At 45.4% G+C, this 22,878-nt stretch overlaps 1 protein-coding gene across 1 annotated transcript in view; it reads right to left on the reverse strand.

The window, feature by feature from the left end:
• LOC105489086 (tetratricopeptide repeat domain 39B) overlaps nt 1-22,484 on the reverse strand; it is a 148,791-nt gene extending 126,307 nt beyond the window's left edge. The window contains exon 1 of the mRNA XM_011753739.3: nt 22,245-22,484. Coding sequence (XP_011752041.1) covers nt 22,245-22,484 — 240 coding nt within the window. The remainder of the gene's footprint in view (nt 1-22,244) is intronic.
• Between the last annotated feature and the right edge of the window lie 394 nt (nt 22,485-22,878).

Below are 22,878 nucleotides of genomic sequence, written 5' to 3' on the forward strand. Positions count from 1 at the left end.
GGGCCACTGCACTCCAGCCTGGACGACAGAGCGAGACTCCAAAAAAAAAAAAAAAACAAAACTCCTTTCATGCTCGGTGGATTTATTTACTTTCCATCTCTAGACAACTTTTTAAAAACTTTTTATTTAGAAGTCAGTTCAAACTTACCGAAAACTTGCCAGAATAAGAATATAGACACAAAATGATAAATGCTTGAAGTAATAGACACCCCAATTACCCTGATATGATTACTACACATTGTATGCCTGTAGCAAAATATCACATGTTCCATATAAATATATACGCCTATTATGTACCCATAATTAAGAAATGTTTTAATTTTTAAAAGAATATACAAAGGACACCTGTATGCCATTTACCAAATTCATCTACTGTGAACGTTTTGCCCCATCTGCTTATAATCTGCTGTCACCCTCTCCACCTACCTTTTCCTTCCTATCAATCAATCAATCTAGCCAAACAGGGCTGGGCGCGGTGGCTCACGCCTGTAATCCCAGCACTTTGGGAGGCCAAGGCGGGCAGATCATGAGGTCAGGAGTTCAAGACCAGCCTGGCTAAGATGGTGAAACCCTACTAAAAATACAAAAATTAGCCAGGCATGGCGGCACACGCCTGTAGTCCCAGCTACTTGAGAGACTGAGGCAGGAGAATCGCTTGAACCCAGGAGGTGGAGGTTGCGGTGAGCCAAGATCATGCCATTGCACTCCAGCCTGGGCAACAAGAGCGAAACTCCGTCTAAAAAAAAAAAAACAACAACAAAACAAATCTAACCAAACAGTATTTTTTTTCCTGAACCATTTGAGAGTGAATTGTAAACTCTGTGATCCTCTACCTCTAAATACTTCAGTGCATGTTTCCTAAAAATAAGAATATCCTCTTACATCGCCACAGTGGAGTTCTCTACTTCCATAAATTAAACTACTTTACACTATTGCCCACAGTCCAATTTTGTCAACTGACCCAGCAATGTCCTTCACAGTATTTTCTCCCCTACAGAACAGGAATCAGTCTAGGCTCAGCTTTTGCACCTGGCGGTCACAACTCTTTAGCCTCCTTTAATCTGAAACGTTTTCACAGCCCTTATGTTGTATGATATCAACAGTCTTGGAGACTATAGCCTTTCTCTCTTTTAAAAGTAGTATCTTCCTGTTCCTCATTTAAAGTTTCTCTGTTGTTTCCTTGTGATTAGAGTCAAGTTAGATGACGACTACTACTTTGGAATAGACAGTTTCCTGCTAAGGGCATTTATATCCAGAGGCACAGATGTTCATCTGCTTCTACCTGTGATGTTAATTTTGGTCACCTGGTCAAGGTGTTGTCCTATTTCTCCACTGCATAGTTACTATACTTGTCTTGCAATTAATAAGAGTCTCCAGTGAGATGGCGCAAGATCAGGTAAACATCATGCTCCTTACCCAAAGTACCCCTAAATTTAGCACCTAGGGTGATGTTGCCTAACTTAATCTTTACAACGCCGCCGAAACTGAGCTTCCAATGTCAGCACTCCTTCCATTTCTGCCAATCTGTCTCTGGCATTCTACCAAAGCAAGAGTCTTCCATCTCCCTCATTTAGCTATCTAGTTACTTCTTTATCATCCATATGCACTCAAGAATTCCTATTACTTTTGGTCGGGCGTGGTGGCTCATGCCTGTAATCCCAGCACTTTGGAAGGCCGAGGCAGGCGGATCACAAAGTCAGGAGATCGCCACCATCCTGGCTAACATGGTGAAACCCTGTCTCTACTAAACATACAAAAAATTAGTCGGGCATGGTGGCGGGTGCCTGCAATCCCAGCTACTCAGGAGGCTGAGGCAGGAGAATCGTGTGAACCCGGGAGGCAGAGGTTGCAGTGACCCAAGATTGTGCCACTGAATTCAAGCCTGGGTGACAAAGCGAGACTTTGTCTCAAAAAAAAAAAAAAAAAAAAAAAAAATTTCGTATTACTTTCTATGGCCTATAATACTCTACTGTTCTTAATTATTTTGTTGCTCAAATTGTCCCAAATTTGGCCTGGGGAACTTTAAATTTCTCACAATTTATCCCCTCTCAGAAAACTCTAATACCTAGAACTAGCTTATTATGAGAATTGTTTTGTCAAGGAATCTTACAAGGCTAAGGCATAGCTAAACTTCAGCAATAAGACTAAATTGTTTTTCTAATTCTTGTTCATTCCAAAATAGACTTTATTAAAATGAGGATATTGGGGTCTGCTTGATTTGCCATTGTCTGAAGTTGAGTTTCATTACTAAATCTTAACTGATCTGTTTACTTTTTGCTCTAAATGCTTGGAGGGGAGCCCGAAAGGCCATCAGCATTTGTATGAGAATAATAGTGTAGATGGCTAAAACACAATCTCTTAAGATCATTTCTCATTAAGGGAGAGGGAGAGAAATCTATAGTGACATCTGACAAAGCTGCATGGTCAATCTGAAAATAAAGAACTGCCAAAATTAAGAAAGCTGAGAAATGGCTAGAGAAAACAGAACAGGTCAATCGTAATAATACGGAAGAGGTAATTGTCCCCAATTGCCACAGTTGAAATGGAATGCTTTGTGGTCTTTAACAAAGAGACAAGAGTTCATTAGGCATGTCACATGTCCCTCTGTCTTAAAATGTCAGAGCCTAATCTATTGCCATGTGGTACCCGCTTCCCGAAGCTTACAGACCTAAAGTACCCTCTTGGACTGGGTTTGCATATATCAAACAGAGGCACCTTCATTTAAGTTAAAATGTAAGCTGCTCTGCCATAAACTATAAAGGGAGGTAAAGACAAGAAAACCTTTAGGGAAACAAAATGATTCTTTCTGGCCGGGTGCGGTCACTCATGCCTGTAAACCCAGCACTTTGGGAGGCCAAGGCGGGTGGATCACGAGGTCAGGAGATCGAGATCATCCTGACTAACACGGTGAAACCCCGTCTCTACTAAAAAATACAAAAAATTAGCCGGGTGTGGTAGCGGGTGCCTGTAGTCCCAGCTACTCGGGAGGCTGAGGCAGGAGAATGGTGTGAACCCCGGAGGCGGAGCTTGCAGTGACCTGAGATGGCGCCACTGCACTCCAGCCTGGGAGACAGCGAGACTCCATCTCAAAAAATAATAATAATAATAAAAACATAAAAAAAAGATTCTAAGCTAGTAGCTTTACTTTTTAAATTTCAAATATAATTAGCTATACGATTAAGCTTGTGAAACCCCATACCTTAATAAAGTCATTTCTACCATTTGTGAAATCAAACTACATTTTGATAGATTGCCAGATGAAAAAGGATACCAAGAATCTCAATGTTTTCTATCAAAGCTGTGAGAAATACCAATATATCCATATGATATGGACAGGAGACAGGGAACCACTGGATAGAAGAGAGTGGCTCCCCGGCAAAGGCCCCATTCTCAGGCCTGGAAACCCACGGCCCTAAACGAGAATAGGCATTCCTGTTTTTGCACCCAAAATTTGCCTTTTTGCCCACCACATCCCCTATCCTGTACCCATATAAACACCAAAACCCCAACTCCACAAGGAAATGAACAGAAGAGCAGAAGAATGGCAGAAAGGCATGGCAAAGAGAAGAGGAGGAGTGTCTGAACGTCTGGAGGAGTGTCTGAACGTCCAGAGGAGTTCAGTTGGGGATGGTCGAAGAGGAAATCGGCTGCTGGACAACCAAACTCCAGGGGAAGATCATCTTCCCATTCCATCCCCCTTCCACTTCCCCATTCATCCCACTGAGAGCCACCTCCACCACTCAATAAAGCCCCCACATTCATCCTTCAAGTCCATGTGTGACCTGATTCTTCCTGGATGCTGGAGAGGACACTGAGCTGGTTAACACTTAAGCCATTCATGGACAGCAAGGTTAAAAAAGCGCACTGTAACTCATGCTACTTGGGCTTTGGGAGTCACAGACACCCACCCCTGGACGCCGCCATGGGGCCGGAGCCCAGGGGCGCTTACCCCAGCATTTGCACCTGCCAATCTGTGTACTCCCCCTCCCATAAATATAAGCCACACCCAATCACACATCCTGTGAGGGGAGTCAGGGAACTCTCATAGGCTATTATTACTAAATAAGCAAGTTGTTAGAAATGTGAACACCCCAGACCTCTAGGAGCACTTAATTACCTGCTTTTAAACTATAATTATCCTTATTTTTGTGAATGTTCCTTATCTACCCCAGGTAGCAAGTTGCATATATTATATCATTTAGCCCCACTGTATAAGTGAGGAAACTGTGGCTTGAAGTGCTTTGCCCTTGGTTACCTGGCTTGAGCCAGTCCTCCAAAAGGACATTTACCAGTGTTGGTATTTTTAAATAAAAACAAAACCTTTCCTCACAAAAATAAAATTACTATCAGTAAAGGTAAATGAATATTTAATACCAAAATGTTCATTATGGCTAGTTGCAGTATTTTAAATAATCTTATTATGGTTCTTTCCTGCTCTCTAAAACTTAGTCATATGAATGTACTCACAAAAAGTAAACTTTATACACAAATGCTAATTAAATTAATGGATGCAAATAAGTATTTAAAGTGTGCCAGACACTGAGGTAAAAGAGCTGCACACAACCACTATGTGAGGCAGACATTAGAATCCCCATTTGATTGATCAGGAGACTGAAGCTTACAGAGAGGTTAAGTTACTTGCTCAAAGGCACAATGTCAGCAAGTGGCAGAACTCCACATTTCTGCTACCTTGGAAGCCTACCTATATTCTTTTCTCTCTCCCACGTCTTGCTAGGAACAGATACCACAAATCTGAAATTCAGGTGTGTCAGGAAAGAGGCTGATTTTTTTTTATTCTTTGTCCTACTTGAGACTTTGGATCCAGTGATATTCCCTTTTGTTCAACTGGTAATGGCTTAGAAATGCAACTGTTTGTGCATCCTTCCAGCAGGAACCTAAACATGTTGGATAAATAGCAGCCGCCTTAAGGAATGAATAGAAAATCAGGAAAAGTCATCATCCATATGAACTACGTATCATCTGCTTTCTTGCAAATGGAACAAACTATTCATGTGGGCAGGAGAAATTCACACAGCCCTTGACCCCCCGATGATGTCCAGTGTGACAGTCAAAGCCAAACACTGACCCAAAAGCACCCGTGCTCTCCCCGTCTTGATGTGTGACGCCTAACACTTGTGCTTTATCCTCATCATATATAATGACTGCTCATTTTTATTTCTGTCTGGGAAATTTTACTTTCTCCTGGTGATTTTTAATTTTTTAATTATTTTAAGAATTACAAGTGTACTAAAGTGAGAAAAAAATGGTTACAGAAACCCTTACAGTGTGATAGAAATGTTCTTAAATTGGATCGTGGTGACAACTATACAACTCTGTAAATTTACTAAAAATTAACTGACTTAAACACTTACGTTAAAGGAAAATAAAATCTCGGGACCTAAACTAATCATGACAAAGGGAAAATTTAAGCTTCGCAACTGAGTCACGCAAAAACTGCCTCCTGGCCGGGCGCGGTGGCTCAAGCCTGTAATCCCAGCACTTTGGGAGGCCGAGATGGGCAGATCACGAGGTCAGGAGATCGAGACCATCCTGGCTAGCACGGTGAAACCCCATCTCTACTAAAAAATACAAAAAACTAGCCGGGCGAGGTGGCGGGCGCCTGTAGTCCCAGCTACTCGGGAGGCTGAGGCAGGAGAATGGCATAAACCTGGGAGGCGGAGCTTGCAGTGAGCTGAGATCCGGCCACTGCACTCCAGCCTGGGCGACAGAGCGAGACTCCGTCTCAAAAAAAAAAAAAAAAAAAAAAAAAAAAACTGCCTCCTTTCTGTTCCTAAACAGATAGCTGCAATGATAGAAGGCCACCTATCTCCCCAGGTGGGATCCTTCACAAATTGCTCACAAGAAAATGCCTTGTGGGCCCCAGAACCTTTACCATAAAACAGAGTTCTGTTGAATCTCACCCTGAAAATATAACTTAACAGCTTATCTTCACAGGTATGGGGCAAAGACAAGACTAGAAATCGTCCTACCACCCACCCAGAGACAAATGCATACGTTTACTTTGTCTTACAAAAAATGCAGATTTAAAATGCAGAATGCATAACTGACTGTTCCTCTACTCCCTCCTTTAGCATGTAACATGTGGATTCAGTGAACGCTAATCAAAGCCTCACAAGAATGTGACCCCTTACCTCACTACTTATTTACCTCTTTCTTTCCCTTCCTCCATTCCCCTTCTGCCACTCTCCCCTTTAAATGTTGAACTTCTCAAAATCGTCTTTGGAAAATGCACAGGGCACAGATCCTACTGTAACTGTGTCTCCTTCCCAGGCACATCCTCAACCTTGGCAAAATAAGCCACTAAATTGAGATCTGTCTTGGACATTTTTTGGGTTATACTTAAAAGGAGTAATGCAAAGCACACCTCAATAAAGCTGGGAGTGTTTAAGTGTACTGAGATAATGCTAATGGATTACGGAGGTAAAGTCTCCCTCCTGACTGAGAGGATAAAACTCTCACATTGTTAGACAGCATTAAAGGAATTCCTTTGCTGCTTTCTGTGGTGAAGAAGGGCCACCATCTTTTGTGGAAACACATTGCCCACATGAATAATTTGTTCCATTTGTGACATGGTTTGGCTGTGTCCCCACCCAAATCTCAACTTGAATTGTATCTCCCACAATTCCCATGCATTGTGGGAGGGACCCAGTGGAAGGTAATTGAATCACCAGGGAAAGTCTTTCCTGTGCATTCTCGTGATGGTGGATAAGTCTCAAGAGATCTGATGGTTTTAAAAATGGGAGTTTCCCTGCACAAGCTCTCTCTTTGCCTGCTGCCATACACGTAAGACGTGACTTGCTCCTCCTTGCCTTCTACCATGATTGTGAGGCCTCCCTAGCCATGGGGAACTGTAAGTCCATTAAACCTCTTCCTTTTGTAAATTGCCCAGTCTCAGGTATATCTTTATCAGCAGCATGAGAACGGATTAGTACAATTTGCAAGAAAGCAGATGATATGTAGAGTTCATATGGATGATGACTTTTCCTGATTTTCTATTCATTCCTTAAGACAGTTGCTATTTATCCAATATGTTTAGGTTCCTGTTAGAAGGATGCACAAACGGTTGCACTTTTAAGCCATTAACAACTGAACAAAAGGGATTGTCACTGGATCCAAAGTCTCAAGTAGGACAAAGAATTTAAAAAAAAAAAAAAAAAAGGCCGGGCGCGGTGGCTCAAGCCTGTAATCCCAGCACTTTGGGAGGCCGAGACGGGCGGATCACGAGGTCAGGAGATCGAGACCATCCTGGCTAACACAATGAAACCCCGTCTCCACTAAAAATACAAAAAAATTATCCGGGCGTGGTGGCGGCGCCTATAGTCCCAGCTACTCGGGAGGCTGAGGCAGGAGAATGGCGGGAACCCGGGAGGCGGAGCTTGCAGTGAGCCGAGATCGCGCCACTGCACTCCAGCCTGGGCAACAGAGCGAGACTCCGCCTCAAAAAAAAAAAAAATCAGCCTCTTTTCTGACACACCTGAATTTCAGATTTGTGGTATCTGTTCCTAGCAAGGCATGTAGGAAAGAGAAAAGAACATGGGCAAGCTTGCAAGGCACCAGACACAGTGGAGTCCTTCCACTTGCTGGCAATGTGCCATTCATCAAGTAACTTAACCTCTCTGTGAGCTTCAGTCTCCTAATCAATCAAATGGGGATTCTAATGCCTGCTTCACAGTTGCTGAGTGCAGCCTGATGCCTCAGTGCCTGGCACACTTTAAATCCTTATTTGTAGCTATTAACTTAATTAGCAGTTATGTATAAAGTTTACTTTTTGTAAGTACATTCATAAGGCTAGAATTTTACAGAGCAGGAAAGAATCATAGTTAACGCCTACATCCCATTCCTGTTGGATGCCGCAGCATGTATGCCAAAGAAGGAATAGTTCTTCTCAAGGCAGCCAGGAATGCTAAATACAGACAAAAGCTGTGCAACTACAACACGGTCAGTGAGGGACCACATACACCACGGTGGTCCCATAAGATTGGAGTGGAGCTGAAAAGTTCCTATCGCCTAGTCATAGCCATTATAACACATAGTGCAATGAGTTACCTACATGTTTGTGGTGATGCTAGTATAAACAAACCTACTGCACTGCCGGTTATATAAAAGTATAGCACATACGATTATGTATAGTACAGAATAATAAAAACAACTGTTACTCGTTTATGTATTATACTGTATTTTTAATCGTGATTTTAGAGTGTACAGTTCTCCTTCTAGCTATTAAAAAAAGAAGAGTTAACTCTAAAACAGCCTCAGGCAGGTCCTTCAGGAGGTATATCAGAAGAAAGCATTGTCATAGGAGATGACAACTCCAGGCATCTTACTGCCCCTGAAGACAGTGACATTGGTGATCCTTACCCTGTGTAGGCCTAGGCTAATGTGTGTGTTTATATCTTAGTTCTTTAAAAAAGTTTACAAAGTAAAAGTAAAAAACTTTTAAAATAGAAAAAAGTTTGAATAAGGATATAAAGAAAATATTTTGTATAGCTGTACAGTGTGTGTTTTAAGCTAAGTGTTATTGTGAAAGTGCCAAAAAGTTTTAAAAATCGGCCGGGCGCGGTGGCTCATGCCTGTAATCCCAGCACTTTGGGAGGCCGAGACGGGCGGATCACGAGGTCAGGAGATCGAGACCATCCTGGCTAACACGGTGAAACCCCGTCTCTACTAAAATACAAAAAAAATTAGCTGGGCGTGGTGGCGGGTGCCTGTAGTCCCAGCTACTCGGGAGGATGAGGCAGGAGAATGGCGTGAACCCGGGAGGTGGAGCTTGCAGTGAGCCGAGATCGCGCCACTGCACTCCAGCCTGGGTGACAGAGCGAGACTCCGTCTCAAAAAAAAAAAAAAAAAAAAGGAAAGTGCCAAAAAGTTTTAAAAATTTTAAAAGTTTATAAAGCAAAAAAGTTCCATTAATCAAAGGTTTATTATTAAAAAATATAAATGTGCTGCCGCCTAAGTGTACAGTGTTCATAAAGTCTAGCGTGTAATAATGTCCTAGGACTTCACATTCACTCACCACTCACTCACTGACACCCAGAGCAACTTCCAGTCCTGCAAGCTCCATTCATGGTAAGTGCCCTATGCAGGTGTACTGCTTTTTATATTGTATACCACATTTTACTGTACTTTTTCTATGTTTAGATACACAAATATCATTGTGTTATACTGGCCTACAGTATTCAGTACAGTAACATGTTGTACAGGCTTGTAACCTGGGAGCAATAGGCTATGCCTGAGAGCCTAGGTGTGTAGTAGGCTGTACCATCTAGGATTGTGTAAATACACTATGATGCTGGCACAATGACGACATTGACTCACAACACATTTCTCAGAGAGCATCTCCTCATGTAATGACGCATGACTAGTTACTGAGCACCTGGAGGTGGAGTGGTACCTGAGGAGGACTGAATGATTAAAAAGAATTGTCCAGGTGAGGGAACAGTGTATGGAAAAGTTGGGAAGAAGTGACCACTTTTTGGGAAGCTGGGCATGAGAAAAGAAACCACAAGCACATCAGAATGGCCGAGGTTAAAAGTCCAGGTTAGGAATGCGAGATCCTAGGACCCACCCCAGACCTACTGAGCAAGAATCACTGGCAGTGAGACACAGGGATATGCATTGTAACAGGCCGCCTGTACCCCAGCCAGGTGATTTCTACACACACTAAAATATGAGAACCACTTACCAAGAGAGTAAGAAAGGCCTTACATGTGTTACATCAAGTTTAGCCTAAAGCTGCCTCCTTACGTATTTTAAGTTTGGCCTAAAGGTTTCTCGGTACATCATGAGCTACAAGTGGAGGTGTAAACAGACCTTACCTACTCTTGTGCCAATCACCGAGTTTGGGCCCATCGAATGTAGATAACGGTTGGAACCGTGTTCAAATAAAGCAAACTCTGGGCTGTAACCAATCCAGCTGTATCTGCACGTCACTTCCGTTTTCTGCACGTCACTTTCCTTTCTCTGTCCATAAATCTTCTTCCACCACATGGCTGCGCTGCAGTCTCCGAGCCTGCTCTGGCTCCAGAGACTGATTCACGAATCTTTTCATTGCTCAGTTAAACTCCTTTAAATTTAATTCTGCTGAAGTTTTTGTTTTATCATATGTCATGCTAAGGTGTTTGCATGTTACTTTAAAGGCAATGAGAAGCTGTGGACAGATTTTAAGAGGCAAGGTGAAAATGGACTTGCATTTTAGAAAGAGCAGTCTATTGTCAGCTGCTAGCGGCTGGAAAAAAAAAAGCAGTCTAGCACAGTACACTGCTTTAGGGCACAGCAAGAACCCTAGAGTCCCTTCAGGACTCAGGAATGCTTACACACTCTTACTTCCTTTACCTTTTAGCCTCTTATATTCAGCAACTGAACACAAACATACCTTTTACAGGTCATAGTCTCCTACCAACATCTGGGTACTACATGAAAACCCTGTAAGAACTTTATGACATTCACCAAAATGTTTGGAAAAAACAAAGGTAACAACACCATTTATGTGTCAGCAACCAAATGCTGTTTCCAAAATATTACTGGCACTATCACCTCCCTTGCTGACAAATATTAACACTTTTCAGTTTTAGATAGAGCTGGAACAGATGGCCCTTTGAGCCCCTGTTTACTACTCTCTTTCTTGTGAAGTGATTCCCCTCCCACTCAGGAAAGGAAAGGTGGGAGGATGTAAACTCAAAGAATTTACCCAGCTGGAGTCCTGGGTATTAGCCTGAAAGGTGATTTATTTATCCTACAGGACTCCATCACAGAGGAAGGTTTTTCTGCAAGACCCTGGCTGGGCCAATCCTTATGTATACAATGCCTGTGAGCAGCCACAGACTGCAGCCTTGACAATGCCACAAGCCAACTTTTGGGTCCGCCATGCTAAGCGTTGCATAGGTCTCCTTTAACCCTCACAACAGGTTATATTATTGCCATTTATCTGGTGAATATGGAATAGATAGATTGAGTAACTTATCCCAGGTTATACATGGAGGAGCAGGGATTCAAACCCACATCCAACTGACTCCAGAACTTACAACCAAACTAATTAATGGGATGTGTCAAGTAAATTTCTATTTTTCCTATTTTTTTGACGCTTTCATGCACCTGAAGGAAATAAGCACATTTAATTCATAAGGCTTACAACACATTACAAACAAACTTACAACACCCCTAGAAGGTCAGAAGTTTGCTGACCACCTAGTACAGGAGTCTGCAGCAAACTTCCTCCATAAAAGGCATTTAAATATTTAGGCTGTGTAAGCCACACATGTGTACCACTGTAGAGAAGTTTGGGGCCGCCTGACCTAGTGGAAAGGGCAATGAGTTTAGAGTTAGGGAACCTAGTTTCTAATCCTGATTCTTGCCTAAGCCAGCTGAGTGACTTTGGGCCAATCACTTCCCTTCTGTTTCTTCTGTAGAATTCTCTTTTCAATTGACTGCAAAAATAAAGGTTAAAATATATTTTAACACACCAAAATGTTAGCTGCAGATTCTACATTAAATCCATAGATAATGAACCAGTGGCAGCAATACTTTAAAAGCATAAACAGAAAGTGAATTTGCATTTTAGTAGTACCTTCTATGTGTCAGGTGCTTTATAAAATACAATCTGACTGCATCCTTCATAAATGAAGAATGTCAGAAGTGAAATCACAGGTTCAAAGTCAGAGAGCAAATGGGAAACCAGAATCTAAGCCCAGCTGGCCACTCCCTCAGAAGCTCAGTGCTGCTCTGCACATCGAGGACCTGGTCTAGGTCAATGAGCCCTCGACTGATGATTCTGCAAACGGGTGACATACGAGTACTTTTTGGGGAGGATTTTGGAGTCAGGCCTCACTTCCCCCTCTGAAGGACTCTCCCTCTCTGTCCTCATCTGTCTTGTCCACCTCCTCTCAAAAAGATCATACTCCGTTTGGTCTGAAAAACAATGTGAGAATCTGAGGTTTGTTTCCTTTGGTTCTGAGTGGAAGGACTGTGACTCATGGTTGTCCAGAATGCCAGGTCAAAGTGGTCTGAGAAAGCAGGGAGGGAGAAAAGGAGGACCAAGCACTTTCTCAAAGAAGCTGTGACTGGTCCTGCTGCCCACACCAGCACTGTGGGTCAAGTTGGTTTCGTATCTCAGAACTTAGTCCTAAGGTAAAAGTCTATGTGATGAAACATAAACCTGTGAAATGACCCAAGTGCCTCTGACCTTGTCTGTCTCTTTAACCACCCACTGCAATTCAGTTTATAGGCATCCGTTTAAAACTGTACCTTAGAAATGGGGTTGGGAAAGGGAAAGTGAAACCAAACAAATGGAAATCATTATCGTTGCTTCCTTTACCCCAAAAAAAGAAGAAAAGCAAAAATATTCCCCAAATACAGAAGGGTGCATGTGTGTCTCCACTGTCAAAAGCAAATTTTTTTTTTTTTTTTTTTTGAGAAGAAATTTCACTCTTTTTGTCTAGGCTGGAGTGCAATGGCTCAACCTCAACTCACTGCAATCTCTGCCTCCCAGGTTCAAGCAATTCTCCTACCTCAGCCTCCTGAGTAGCTGGGATTACAGGCATGTGCCACCATGCCCAGAACATTTTTGTATTTTTAGTAGAGACTAGGTTTCACCATGCTGGTCTCAAACTTCTGATCTCAGGTGATACCACCACCGCGTCGGCCTCCCAAAGTACTGGGATTGCAGGCATGAGCCACTGCGCCTGGCCAAAAGCTAATTTTTTTAAAAGGCAGGGCCAGGCATGGTGGCTCATACCTGTAGTCTCAGCACTTTGGGAGGCCAAGGCTGGGGGATCACGTGAGCCCACGGGCTTTAGATCAGCTTGGGGAACACAGCGAGATCCCATCTCTATGGAAAAACACTGGTTGGGCATGGTGTCATGTGCTGTAGTCCCCCCAGCTCCTGGGGGAGGAGGGAGTAGGTGAGGGGGGCGGGGCGTTAAGGCAAGAGATCTCTTGAGCCCAGGGGGTCAAGTCTGCAGTAAACCATGATCACACCACTCTAATCTAGCCTGCGTTTGACAGAGCGAGACCCTGTCTCTTTAAGGAAAAAAAGAAAAGAAAAAAGAAAAGCCAAACTCCGTAGCTAAGCATTCAAGGCCAGATTCTGATCAATATGGCTGGAACACACTCACAGCAGCTCTCCTGCCTTAATCACTTCAAGTGGGCATAAACTGTGCTCCAACCACATGGCCTCCATCCTGCTTCACCACGCCTGAGGAGCGCAGGTCCCCTGCTGTTCCCTCTGCCTGAAGGAATGAGGGGTGATCTGCTCCCTTGCTGCCTGCTGAAACTCCACCTCATGAAGCCCAGGTCGAATGTCACCTTCTAGAAGACACACGTCAAAAACTCAAAGGAACTTTTACAGACAGATCATCAGTTTCAACTCCTTCATGTTGCCTCTGAGGAAAACAAGGCGCAAGAACGTTAAGGGACTTGCTCTAAGTCACACAGCTAGTCAGTAAAGACTTGGTCTGGAAAGAAGTCAGCAGGTGGGGTGGGCAGCAGGCAGGAGAATGTCCAGGTTGACCGCCCTGTGAGAGCCCTCTTCTCCTCTTCGCACAGGCCACTTGAACCCTCTCCAGACTCTACCCTGCATTCCAGGTTACAGCTGTCTGTGTCCACATTTCTGACTGTCTTTTTCAGAGAGGTCCAAACCATATCTTACCCATCATGTTACCTTAATACTTAGGTACCCTTGGGCCTTCAGTGAGTCCCAATAGTCATTCAACAGACAAAACACCAGCCTCCACCACTCTGGGCTTGTCTACCTCCAATAAGCCTCCACGCCTTGCCAGGGAGCCACCTAAAGTACTGCTCACTCCCCACCACTCCTCACTGAAACCCACAGACACACACCATGATCTCCACAATCTGACACGAAAGTCTCTGAACGGCCCTTCTTACCTGTGATAGTTAATTTTAGGTGTCAAGTTGACTGGATGAAGGGATAACCAGATAGAGAGAACAGGTAGTTTTTATTTCTGGGTATGTCTGGGAGAGTGTTTCCAGAAGAGACTGGCATTTGAATCCATGAACAGAGTAAGGAAGACCTACCCATACCCAAAGTGTTGGGCACCATCCACTCAGCTGAGGACCCAGATAGAACAAGAAAACAAAGGAAAGTCAAATTTGCTTGTTCCCTCTTCTGGAGCTGCGAAGTCCTTTTTCTCCTTCTCTTGGACATTAGAACTCAAGGTTCTCCAGCATTCGGTCTCCAGAACTTGCACCTGCAGTCCCCCATGTTCTCAAGCTACCATCCTCAGACTGAGTTATACCATCAGCTTCCATGGTTTTGAGGCCTCTGGGCTTGGACTGAGCCACACTACCAGCCTCCGCAGCTCTCCAGCTTGCAGACAGCATATGGTAGGGCTTCTCAGGCTCCATAATTCTATAAGTGCATTTTCATACTGCTGTATGAAGAAATACCCAAGTCTGGGTAGTTTATCTCCATTTCTCTGGAGAACTCTAACCAAGTACCCCTCCAGCCTTGTTTCCTGACACTCCACCTGTCCAGAGCACCACAGGCTCTCCCTCACCTCTGCAACTGATCCCACTATTCCCTCTCCAGGAAGACACTTCAAGAGCTCCCTTTCCCCACATCACTTCTCCATGGCTAACCCCTACACATTCTTCATGACTCAGAATGTCTAAGAAATGACCTCCTCCAGGAAACCATTCCTGACTACCCTCTCTCCCAGGTGAGGTGCCCTCCTCTGTGCTCCCAAAGTACCCCGGCATCCCTCCTCCACCAGGCGGTTCTCAGCACACACATGCCCCACTCTCCACTAGACCATAGCCTGAGGCAGGAGCTGCATTTGCTTCTCCAGCACCTAACACAATACTCAACACATTAAGTCAGACTGAAAAATTGTCACTCACTAGTTACCTTCAGATCCAACAAACATACAGTGTATCATTTCACCAAAATATTTTAAAATATGTAGACCCTATGAATATGACGGCATAATATCAGCAATACCAAGGGGACACGTCCACAGATCACAGTGAAAAGCTTTACTACACACCTAGTCTTTAAATAAAGAGCTTAAGATGCATGATGGCATTAGGAACTGCCAGGCACTCCCCACTTCAGGAGTCCCGTTAGAGAGGTGTGATGACATCAACAATATGGCAGCTGGCCATGGTGGCTCTGGGTATACACGGACTTGGTGCATCAGGAGGGAGCACAGATCCACGAAGTACAGGGGGAGAAGAGGAGAGTGCTGACTAAGGTGGTGGCCAACAGGAGGCTGGAAAAAGGAAAATCCCTCCCCCCAGGAAGCCTCAAAAGCACCCACAGGAGTCCCCAGGTACTTATCTTTGGGAGGTGAATACAAAGTAACTTCAGGAGACTCTGCCTGAGATGCTACTGGGGCACCCAAGACTGGAGATTGGTGGGCTGTCAACAGATGGCTAGATGGAAACTCTGAGCCTCACTGAACTCACAGTATCAGATTCACACTGGATGATTAGAAACAGCACCCATGGGCAGGGAACTGAGATAAGAAGGCAAGCAGCTAGCACAGGAAGAACTGATACTAGCCTGCAGAAGCATACGTGTTACCCAGACTTGAAGGGAAGGAAGTGGGTATCCAGGTAAAGAGGGGGGACAGGAGAAAATGAGGAAAAGTTTCACTAGAAAAACAGCTGTCATGGCCAGGCGCGGTGGCTCAAGCCTGTAATCCCAGCACTTTGGGAGGCCGAGACGGGTGGATCACGAGGTCAGGAGATCGAGACCATCCTGGCTAACACGGTGAAACTCCGTCTCTACTAAAAATACAAAAAACTAGCCGGGCGAGGTGGCGGGCGCCTGTAGTCCCAGCTACTCGGGAGACTGAGGCAGGAGAATGGCGTGAACCCGGGAGGCGGAGCTTGCAGTGAGCTGAGATCGGGCCACTGTACTCCAACCTGGGCGGCAGAGCGAGACTCCGTCTCAAAAAAAAAAAAAAAAAAAAAAAAAAAAAAAGAAAAACAGCTGTCAAAAATCAGATAGGGTTTCAAAAGAGACTCAAGATTGAACATTTCAGGAAACATTTCAGGAAAATGTCTGTCTGTTAACCTGAGCTGGAGTTGGGACTGACGGAAAAGTGATGCTGCTTCCTTCCACTAACCAGCATAACTAATTTACAAACACCCTTTCTTAACTCTGCCCAAATGCTTACCCTCATTAACAAATGGCCCACGCTCCGCAATCAGAAAATTCAGTGAGCCATAGGGATTAGTTTCATCTGCTTGTTGTCCTTCCCCATCTTCTACCCACCTGAAAGGAGACAGGAATGAACTCTACTCCTCCTCCTTAGGCGACAGCACCCCCACCCAGCCACACAAGGAACCCAGAATTATTACTCAATGGCTCCTCCCTCACTGCACCACTGACCATCAAACTGGGGGACAGGCCACCAAGTCAATTCCTCTTTCATGTTTTGAGAAATCCGTCAACTCTGGCCTCTTCTGTCCAGTGCCACAGCGTCTACTCTACTTCCTTACTCATCATCTTCCACACTCACTGTTGCAACAGCCTTTTGTCCTCCTGCTACCTCCACATCCTGGCTGCATCCACTTCACCAGATTTATCTTCCTAAAATGAGCAATCTTACCACAATTGCCTCGTCAAAAACCTTCCATGTGGCCGTTTGCAGTGGCTCACGCCTGTAATCCCAGCACTTTGGGAGGCCAAGGCAGGTGGATCACGCTGAGGTCAGGAGTTTGAGGGCAGCCTGGCCAACATGGCGAAACCCCGTCGCTACTAAAAATACAAAAATTAGCTGGGCATGGTAGCAGGCGCCTGTAATCCCAGCTACTCAGGAGGCTGAGGTGGGAGAATCGGTTGAACCTGGGCCATGGGGGCAGAGGTTTGCAGTGAGCTGAGATCCCACCACTTCACTCCAGCCTGGGCGAAAGAGTAAAACTCCGTCTCAAGAAAAGAAAAAAAAAGAAAAAAAAACCCTTCCAGGTTCCCATTTTTTAGGAGATACAACCCAAACTCCTTAGCGTGACACTCAGGATACAATGATTCACGATCCAACCTAGCCTTTTTGGTTTCTGCCCTTCGACACTCTCCTTCCCACTGGACCAAGTGCTCTCTATTCCCGCCCATCTCAACTTCCCCCAAGGCCTTCCCACTGGGGGGCCCAACACAATCCCGCTTGCCCTTTGAAACCTAGTTCAAATACCATCTCTCCTTTCAAGTCTTTGCTGGCCCCTAAACACGGGAAGCCAATCATCCCTGTTTGTACCTGTTGTCTTGGTGCAATTACTGAAAGCACACATTTACTCAGAGTGCCCTGCTTTCAATGATAAATTATATGACCTTCCGACCTAAAACCTACCCTGACCCAAAGACAGAAATAGTACAGTGACTTGTGTTCAGTGTTTTGCTTGACGTTGTGCTCCTCAAGGGTAATAACTGTCTTTAGTGTGTATATCCAGCATTTAAAGACTGTTAGCACCTGACAGGGGTTCAATGAACATTGGTGGAAAGAAAGAATAAATCTCAGCTGGGAACAGTGGCGCACGCGTATAATCCCAGCACTCTGGAAGGCCCAAGAGGAGGGATCACCTGAGGTCAGGAGTTTGAGACCAGCCTGACCAACATGGAGAAACCCCATCTCTACGAAAAATAAAAAAAATTGGATGGGCGTGGTGGTACATGCCTGTAATCCCAGCTACTCGGGAGGCGGAGGCAGGAAAATTGCTGGAATCCAGGAGGCAGAAACTGCAGTAAGCCGAGATCACATCATTGCACTCCAGCCTAGATGACAAGAGCAAAACTCCATCCCCCCCTATTAAAAAAAAAAAAAAAAAAAGTTTAAAAAGTTATGAACATTTGGCTGGGTGCAGTGGCTCATGCCTGTAATCCCAGCACTTTGGGAGGCCAAGGCGGCCAGATCAAGAAGTCAAGAGATCGAGACCATCCTGGCCAACATGGGGAAACTCCATCTCTGCTAAAAATACAAAAATTAGCTGGACATGGTGGCATGCGCCTGTAATCCCAGCTACTCGGGAGGCTGAGACAGGAGAATTGCTTCAACCTGGGAGGCAGAGGTTGCAGTGAGCCAAGATCGCACCGCTGCACTCCAGCCTGGGCAACAGAGTGAGACTCCATCTCAAAAAAAAAAAAAAAGCTATGAACATTTAACCTTATAACTGTATTTGCTGAGTGACTTTTAATATAACGTTAAATATAATGCATCAAATTATATATGCAAGTTACCAATTTCTATAACTACATAATAGCAATGTAATCAACTTTTCAAAAAACATTCAAAACTGTTATTTTCCAGCAAAAGTAAAACTATTGAAAAAATTATTTTCTGAAAAGTGATTTTTCTTGTTTTCTTTGGAAACAGGGTCTGTCACCCAGGCTGGAGTGCAGTGGCATGATCAGAGCTCACTGAAGCCTCAACCTCCTGGGCTCAAGTGATCCTCCCACCTCAGCCTCCAGAATAACTTGGGACTACAGGCAGGCACCACCATGCCCAGCTAACTATTCATATTTTTATTTTTGTAGAGACAAGGTCTCACGGGCTGAAAAGTGATTTTTAGTAAACCTTTATTTCATATGAGAAAAAACATTTTCTTTTTTCTCAGACGGAGTTTCACTCTTCTTGCCCCGGCTGGAGTACGATGGCGCGATCTCAGCTCATGCAACCTCTGCCTCTTGGGTTCAAGCGATTCTCCTTCCTCAGCCTCCCAAGTAGCTGAGATTACAGGCGCCCGCCACTACACCCAGCTAATATTTCGTTATTTTTAGTAGAGACGGGGTTTCACCATGTTGGCCAGGCTGGTCTCGAACTCCTGACCTCAGGAGATACACCCGCCTTGGCCTCCCAAAGTGCTGGGATTACAGGCATGAGCCACTGCGCCAGGCCTCATATGAGAAAATTTTTAACTTAATTAGCTGCTAGATATTCATTATTGGTGAGTTGAATAACCTTAATTGAATTAAATAATAAAACATAAATGATTTTCATTCAATTCTTAAATCCTTATATTTGAGGGCCAAATATAAGCAAGCCACAAGGCACCCAATAGTAGCCCATAAGTATGTGAAAGTAACCAACCAAGATGACTTCAAGATCAAGCAACTGACAAGACAGAAAGTCCTCCAATCACAGCCATCTCTATGTAATAAATTTGTTGGATTGACCTTGAATATATTTTGTACATCTTCCATGAACTCATTATCAATGTTGCTAGTGCAATACGCAAGAAAACCCAATGAGAGAAATTCAAATATTAAGAAATAAGCTTTTGCTGATTGAGCTTTAAAGGGCCACACACCATCATAATATCTAAGATGCTTGTGCTCCCCAGTAACCAGTTTTTGCCTCCAACGAGGAAGCAAGTCCTAACTTTTATGCTCCCAAATTTATCATACTAGCACCTAAAAAAACACAAATTTAAAAATCAGTTTACCCAAGAACACCTCCATCCTACAGCTACCATGAGAGCTTCTCTACCATCATCATTCATTCACTGGGTACTTTTAAAGAAAAAGATTTCCATATAATTAGCCCTTCCCCCAAAAGAAACTTCCTCTCCCCCAACCTCCCCCTCATCCCCCTCCCCCCCATCTCAAGAAAAGCCTAGATCTTTAGAGCTAGAAGAACACTTAGGGCTAATCCAGCCCCTCCTTCTTCAGATTAGGAGATAAGGGAACTGAAAGAGCCCTCTGAAGTTGACAGACTTGATCAATCAAGGTCAACAGTCATGGGAAGGACCTTGTCTGTCTTGTTCACTGTTGTACCTCCAGGCTATTATAGGGCTTGGCACCTAGTCAGCTGTTTACACATGTAAGTGATGAACAAAGGGAAGAACCAGGTTACCTAAAACCTAGCCTGGTACTTTTCCAACTATATCACTTTGTCCCTTTTTTTTTTTTTTTTGCGACATAGTCTTGCTCTGTCACCCAGGCTAGAGTGCAGTGGCACAATCTCAGCTCACTGCAAGCTCCGCCTCCCGGGTTCACGCCATTCTCCTGCCTCAGCCTCCCCAGTAGCTGGGACTACAGGTGCCCGCCACCATGCCTGGCTAATTTTTTTGTATTTTTAGTAGAGACGGGGTTTTATCGTGTTAGCCAGGATGGTCTCGATCTCCTGACCTCATGATCCGCCCGCCTCAGTCTTCCAAAGTACTTTGTCCCTCTTAACTTCCCCAGAATATCAAATAATGGCCATAAAAACTATCAATATCAAATATGGCCACAGAGACTATCAAACTCTTCTTAAATACGTGAAAAGCTTCCTAGCTGAAATAAGCTATTTGCACACCCAGTAAAATTGAAGAACAGGGTCTTATGAACTCGAGGTTAGAGTTCTTCAAGCCCATTTACAGTAAGGGACATTCTACAAATAAGTCAAGGGTATCCAGTCTACAACACACTACTTCCTACTTGCTTACACTTATTAGAGCTCCTTTTTAGAGTTCTTGTACACAGGTCGTATCTTCCTAATCAGACTGAGAACCGTAAAGAGGCAAAACTATGTCTTCTTTAAGGCACCTACCAAGTTTGAGCACAAAGTAAAGGCTCAATAAATGCTTGCTCAGTTTATAGCAATGGAAGTGGTACACTGTGAGGGACAAAAGTACATTTGGCATGAACAAAGAATTCTATTTGTATTTTGCTCATCAACTAGGACTAGTATAGTACCTAGCATGTAACAGAAGCCTAATAATGAATGAAGAAAAATAAATGAATGATATGGCAAAAACTGAGATGTTATTAAGCAACATCTTTTCTGAAGTCTTTCATTCATTCAACAAATATTTATTTACCAAGTATCTGTGTGCTAGGTTCTCTGCTACTCTGAAACTTCCACAGAGTTTCACTCACAGAAACCTAACTTCCCTCCGCACCAGCTAATGCATCTCAACGCAACCGTTCATCTAGTAGGCAGTCCGCATAGCTGGGGTGACCATTTGTCAAAGTATGTCCGAAACAGTCCCAGTTTACACCTATTATCCCAGTGTTAATTAATAATAGCACTGCTCAACAATGCCCTGATCTACAGAATTACATGGCCCTAAGCACAGCAAATCTTCTCCCACAAACAGATGAGGATTCAAATATTTCACTCTACAGTCTTGGGACCCTCAATGCAAGGGACAGGCTGTAAGCAAGGGTTTGGACAGCCCAGCTTGCTCTCTTGTCTCTCTGTCATGTAAAGGAGCTGTAGTTCAGTTTTTGTTTTGTTTATTTTAAGGCCCACATTTAAAGTATAGTATTCCTTGTCAGGAGATTCCTGGCATTAAAGAGATGGACGGGAATCTTAACCGCCTCCTCCAGATCATCCACTATTGCATCATTTGAAACCAAAGCCTTCTAAAGGCAGCGACTTGTACAATTCAAGTCAGGTAAGATGGCAGCAACAGCAGCTGTGAGTGCTGGCTGCTGCTGGAGCCTCGGTCTCAACTTCAAGAGCAGGGAGAGCGCTGTCTCTGGAGTTGCCAGGTGCTGAAAGGAACAGTCAATAATAAATCAACAGGTCCGGTGCGCTGGCCCCGGGGTGCTCAGGCCCGGATGCGCCACGACTGGAGGAAGTGGCTAATTACTCACAGTTGAAACCAAAGGAGGCCGGAGCCGGTTCTCAAAGCGGTTTCCCTCTGAGAACCTGCTACGGGAAATGTCCGGGCCCAGTGGAGCGAGACAGAAGCAGCACCACAGCCTGGGCTGCGGCTTCGGCCCGCCAGCCCCAGCCCCTGGCAGCCCTGCCCTGCTGTCGCGGCAGGTACCCCTCTACTCATTCTTCCTCCGGCTGCCCGCTCTTTCCATCAATCGTAAGCCTTTCGGTTCTGCCACCAGGAAACTTCCATAGAAGGTGAGATTCCCAGGTCGAGGGATGATTCCACGAACAGCCAGAGGTCTAGTGCCGGGACTTCAGGGTCAGACTAAGTAAAGCACAGGCGTCGCTGAGCCGGCTCGGAACAACTCAGAGCTGCGGGTCCTACGCTCCCGCGCCCTCACGCCCATCCAAGTGCCGGCAGGAGGTGGGTCCTCCATCCCCACGACCCACCGGCCGGCGCCCCGAACCTCGGCAGTGCGTCCGCTCGGCGCGCCGCAGGGACCCTCCTAGCTCCAGCCGGGACAGACCTCCAAGGCCGGGCGCCCCCACCCGGAGCCCGCCCGCCCCAGAAAGGGGACCAAGGGGGCGGGGCCTCGGCCGTCCCAGCCGGGCTCACTCTTCTCTCCTGGACTCCTGTCCAGGGTTTCAGGGGCCGGGCCCGCAATCCCCATCGGCTCGTACCTCGTCCGCTTCCAGCTCCGCTCGGCTGCCTACGAGCGCCATGTTCCTCCTCCGGCTGCTGCCACCCAAAAACCAAGCAGGGAACTCAGAGCCGACTCCTGCTCTCGTCTCTGGGCTCAGCCCAGCGCAAGGGAGGGAGAAAGGGGACTGCCCGGCGCTCCCTCCCCGTCTCGGGCGGGGCCTGAGTGCAGCTACTCGATTTCCCCGCCCCCGGAGCCGGCAGGCCCACACCGCATCCATTTCCTCCCTGGACGCCGCGCCGCTGGCCGGGCCACTTGCCCGGCCCCCCGCAGGCTCGCCCCGCCCGCCCACGTGGGCGGAGTCACCTCCCAGATAAAGTTTCCCGGTCTGGCACGCCCTCCGGGAGGGTTTCCCAAGGGTTACCTGCCGCTTGTGCTCTGAGGTGGCTGGGCACACCTGGAAAGAAGCTAGAGAGCGCGGGGATGACGAAGCCAAGGTCAAAGCAGCGCCCCACCCGGGGTCCGTGGAAGCATCCACCTGGCCCTTGGTCCGGTTCCAGTCCTTTTTCCTCTCCAGGTGGCCACCGCATCTCGCAGATGGTGTGGCCTGAGGGCAGCCTTGGGTCACGGTCACTGGTCCCTGAGAGACTTCTGACACACCACCCGCCTGTACA

The sequence above is a fragment of the Macaca nemestrina genome, chromosome 14, assembly GCF_043159975.1.
Source record: "Macaca nemestrina isolate mMacNem1 chromosome 14, mMacNem.hap1, whole genome shotgun sequence".
Taxonomy (NCBI): Eukaryota; Metazoa; Chordata; class Mammalia; order Primates; family Cercopithecidae; genus Macaca; species Macaca nemestrina.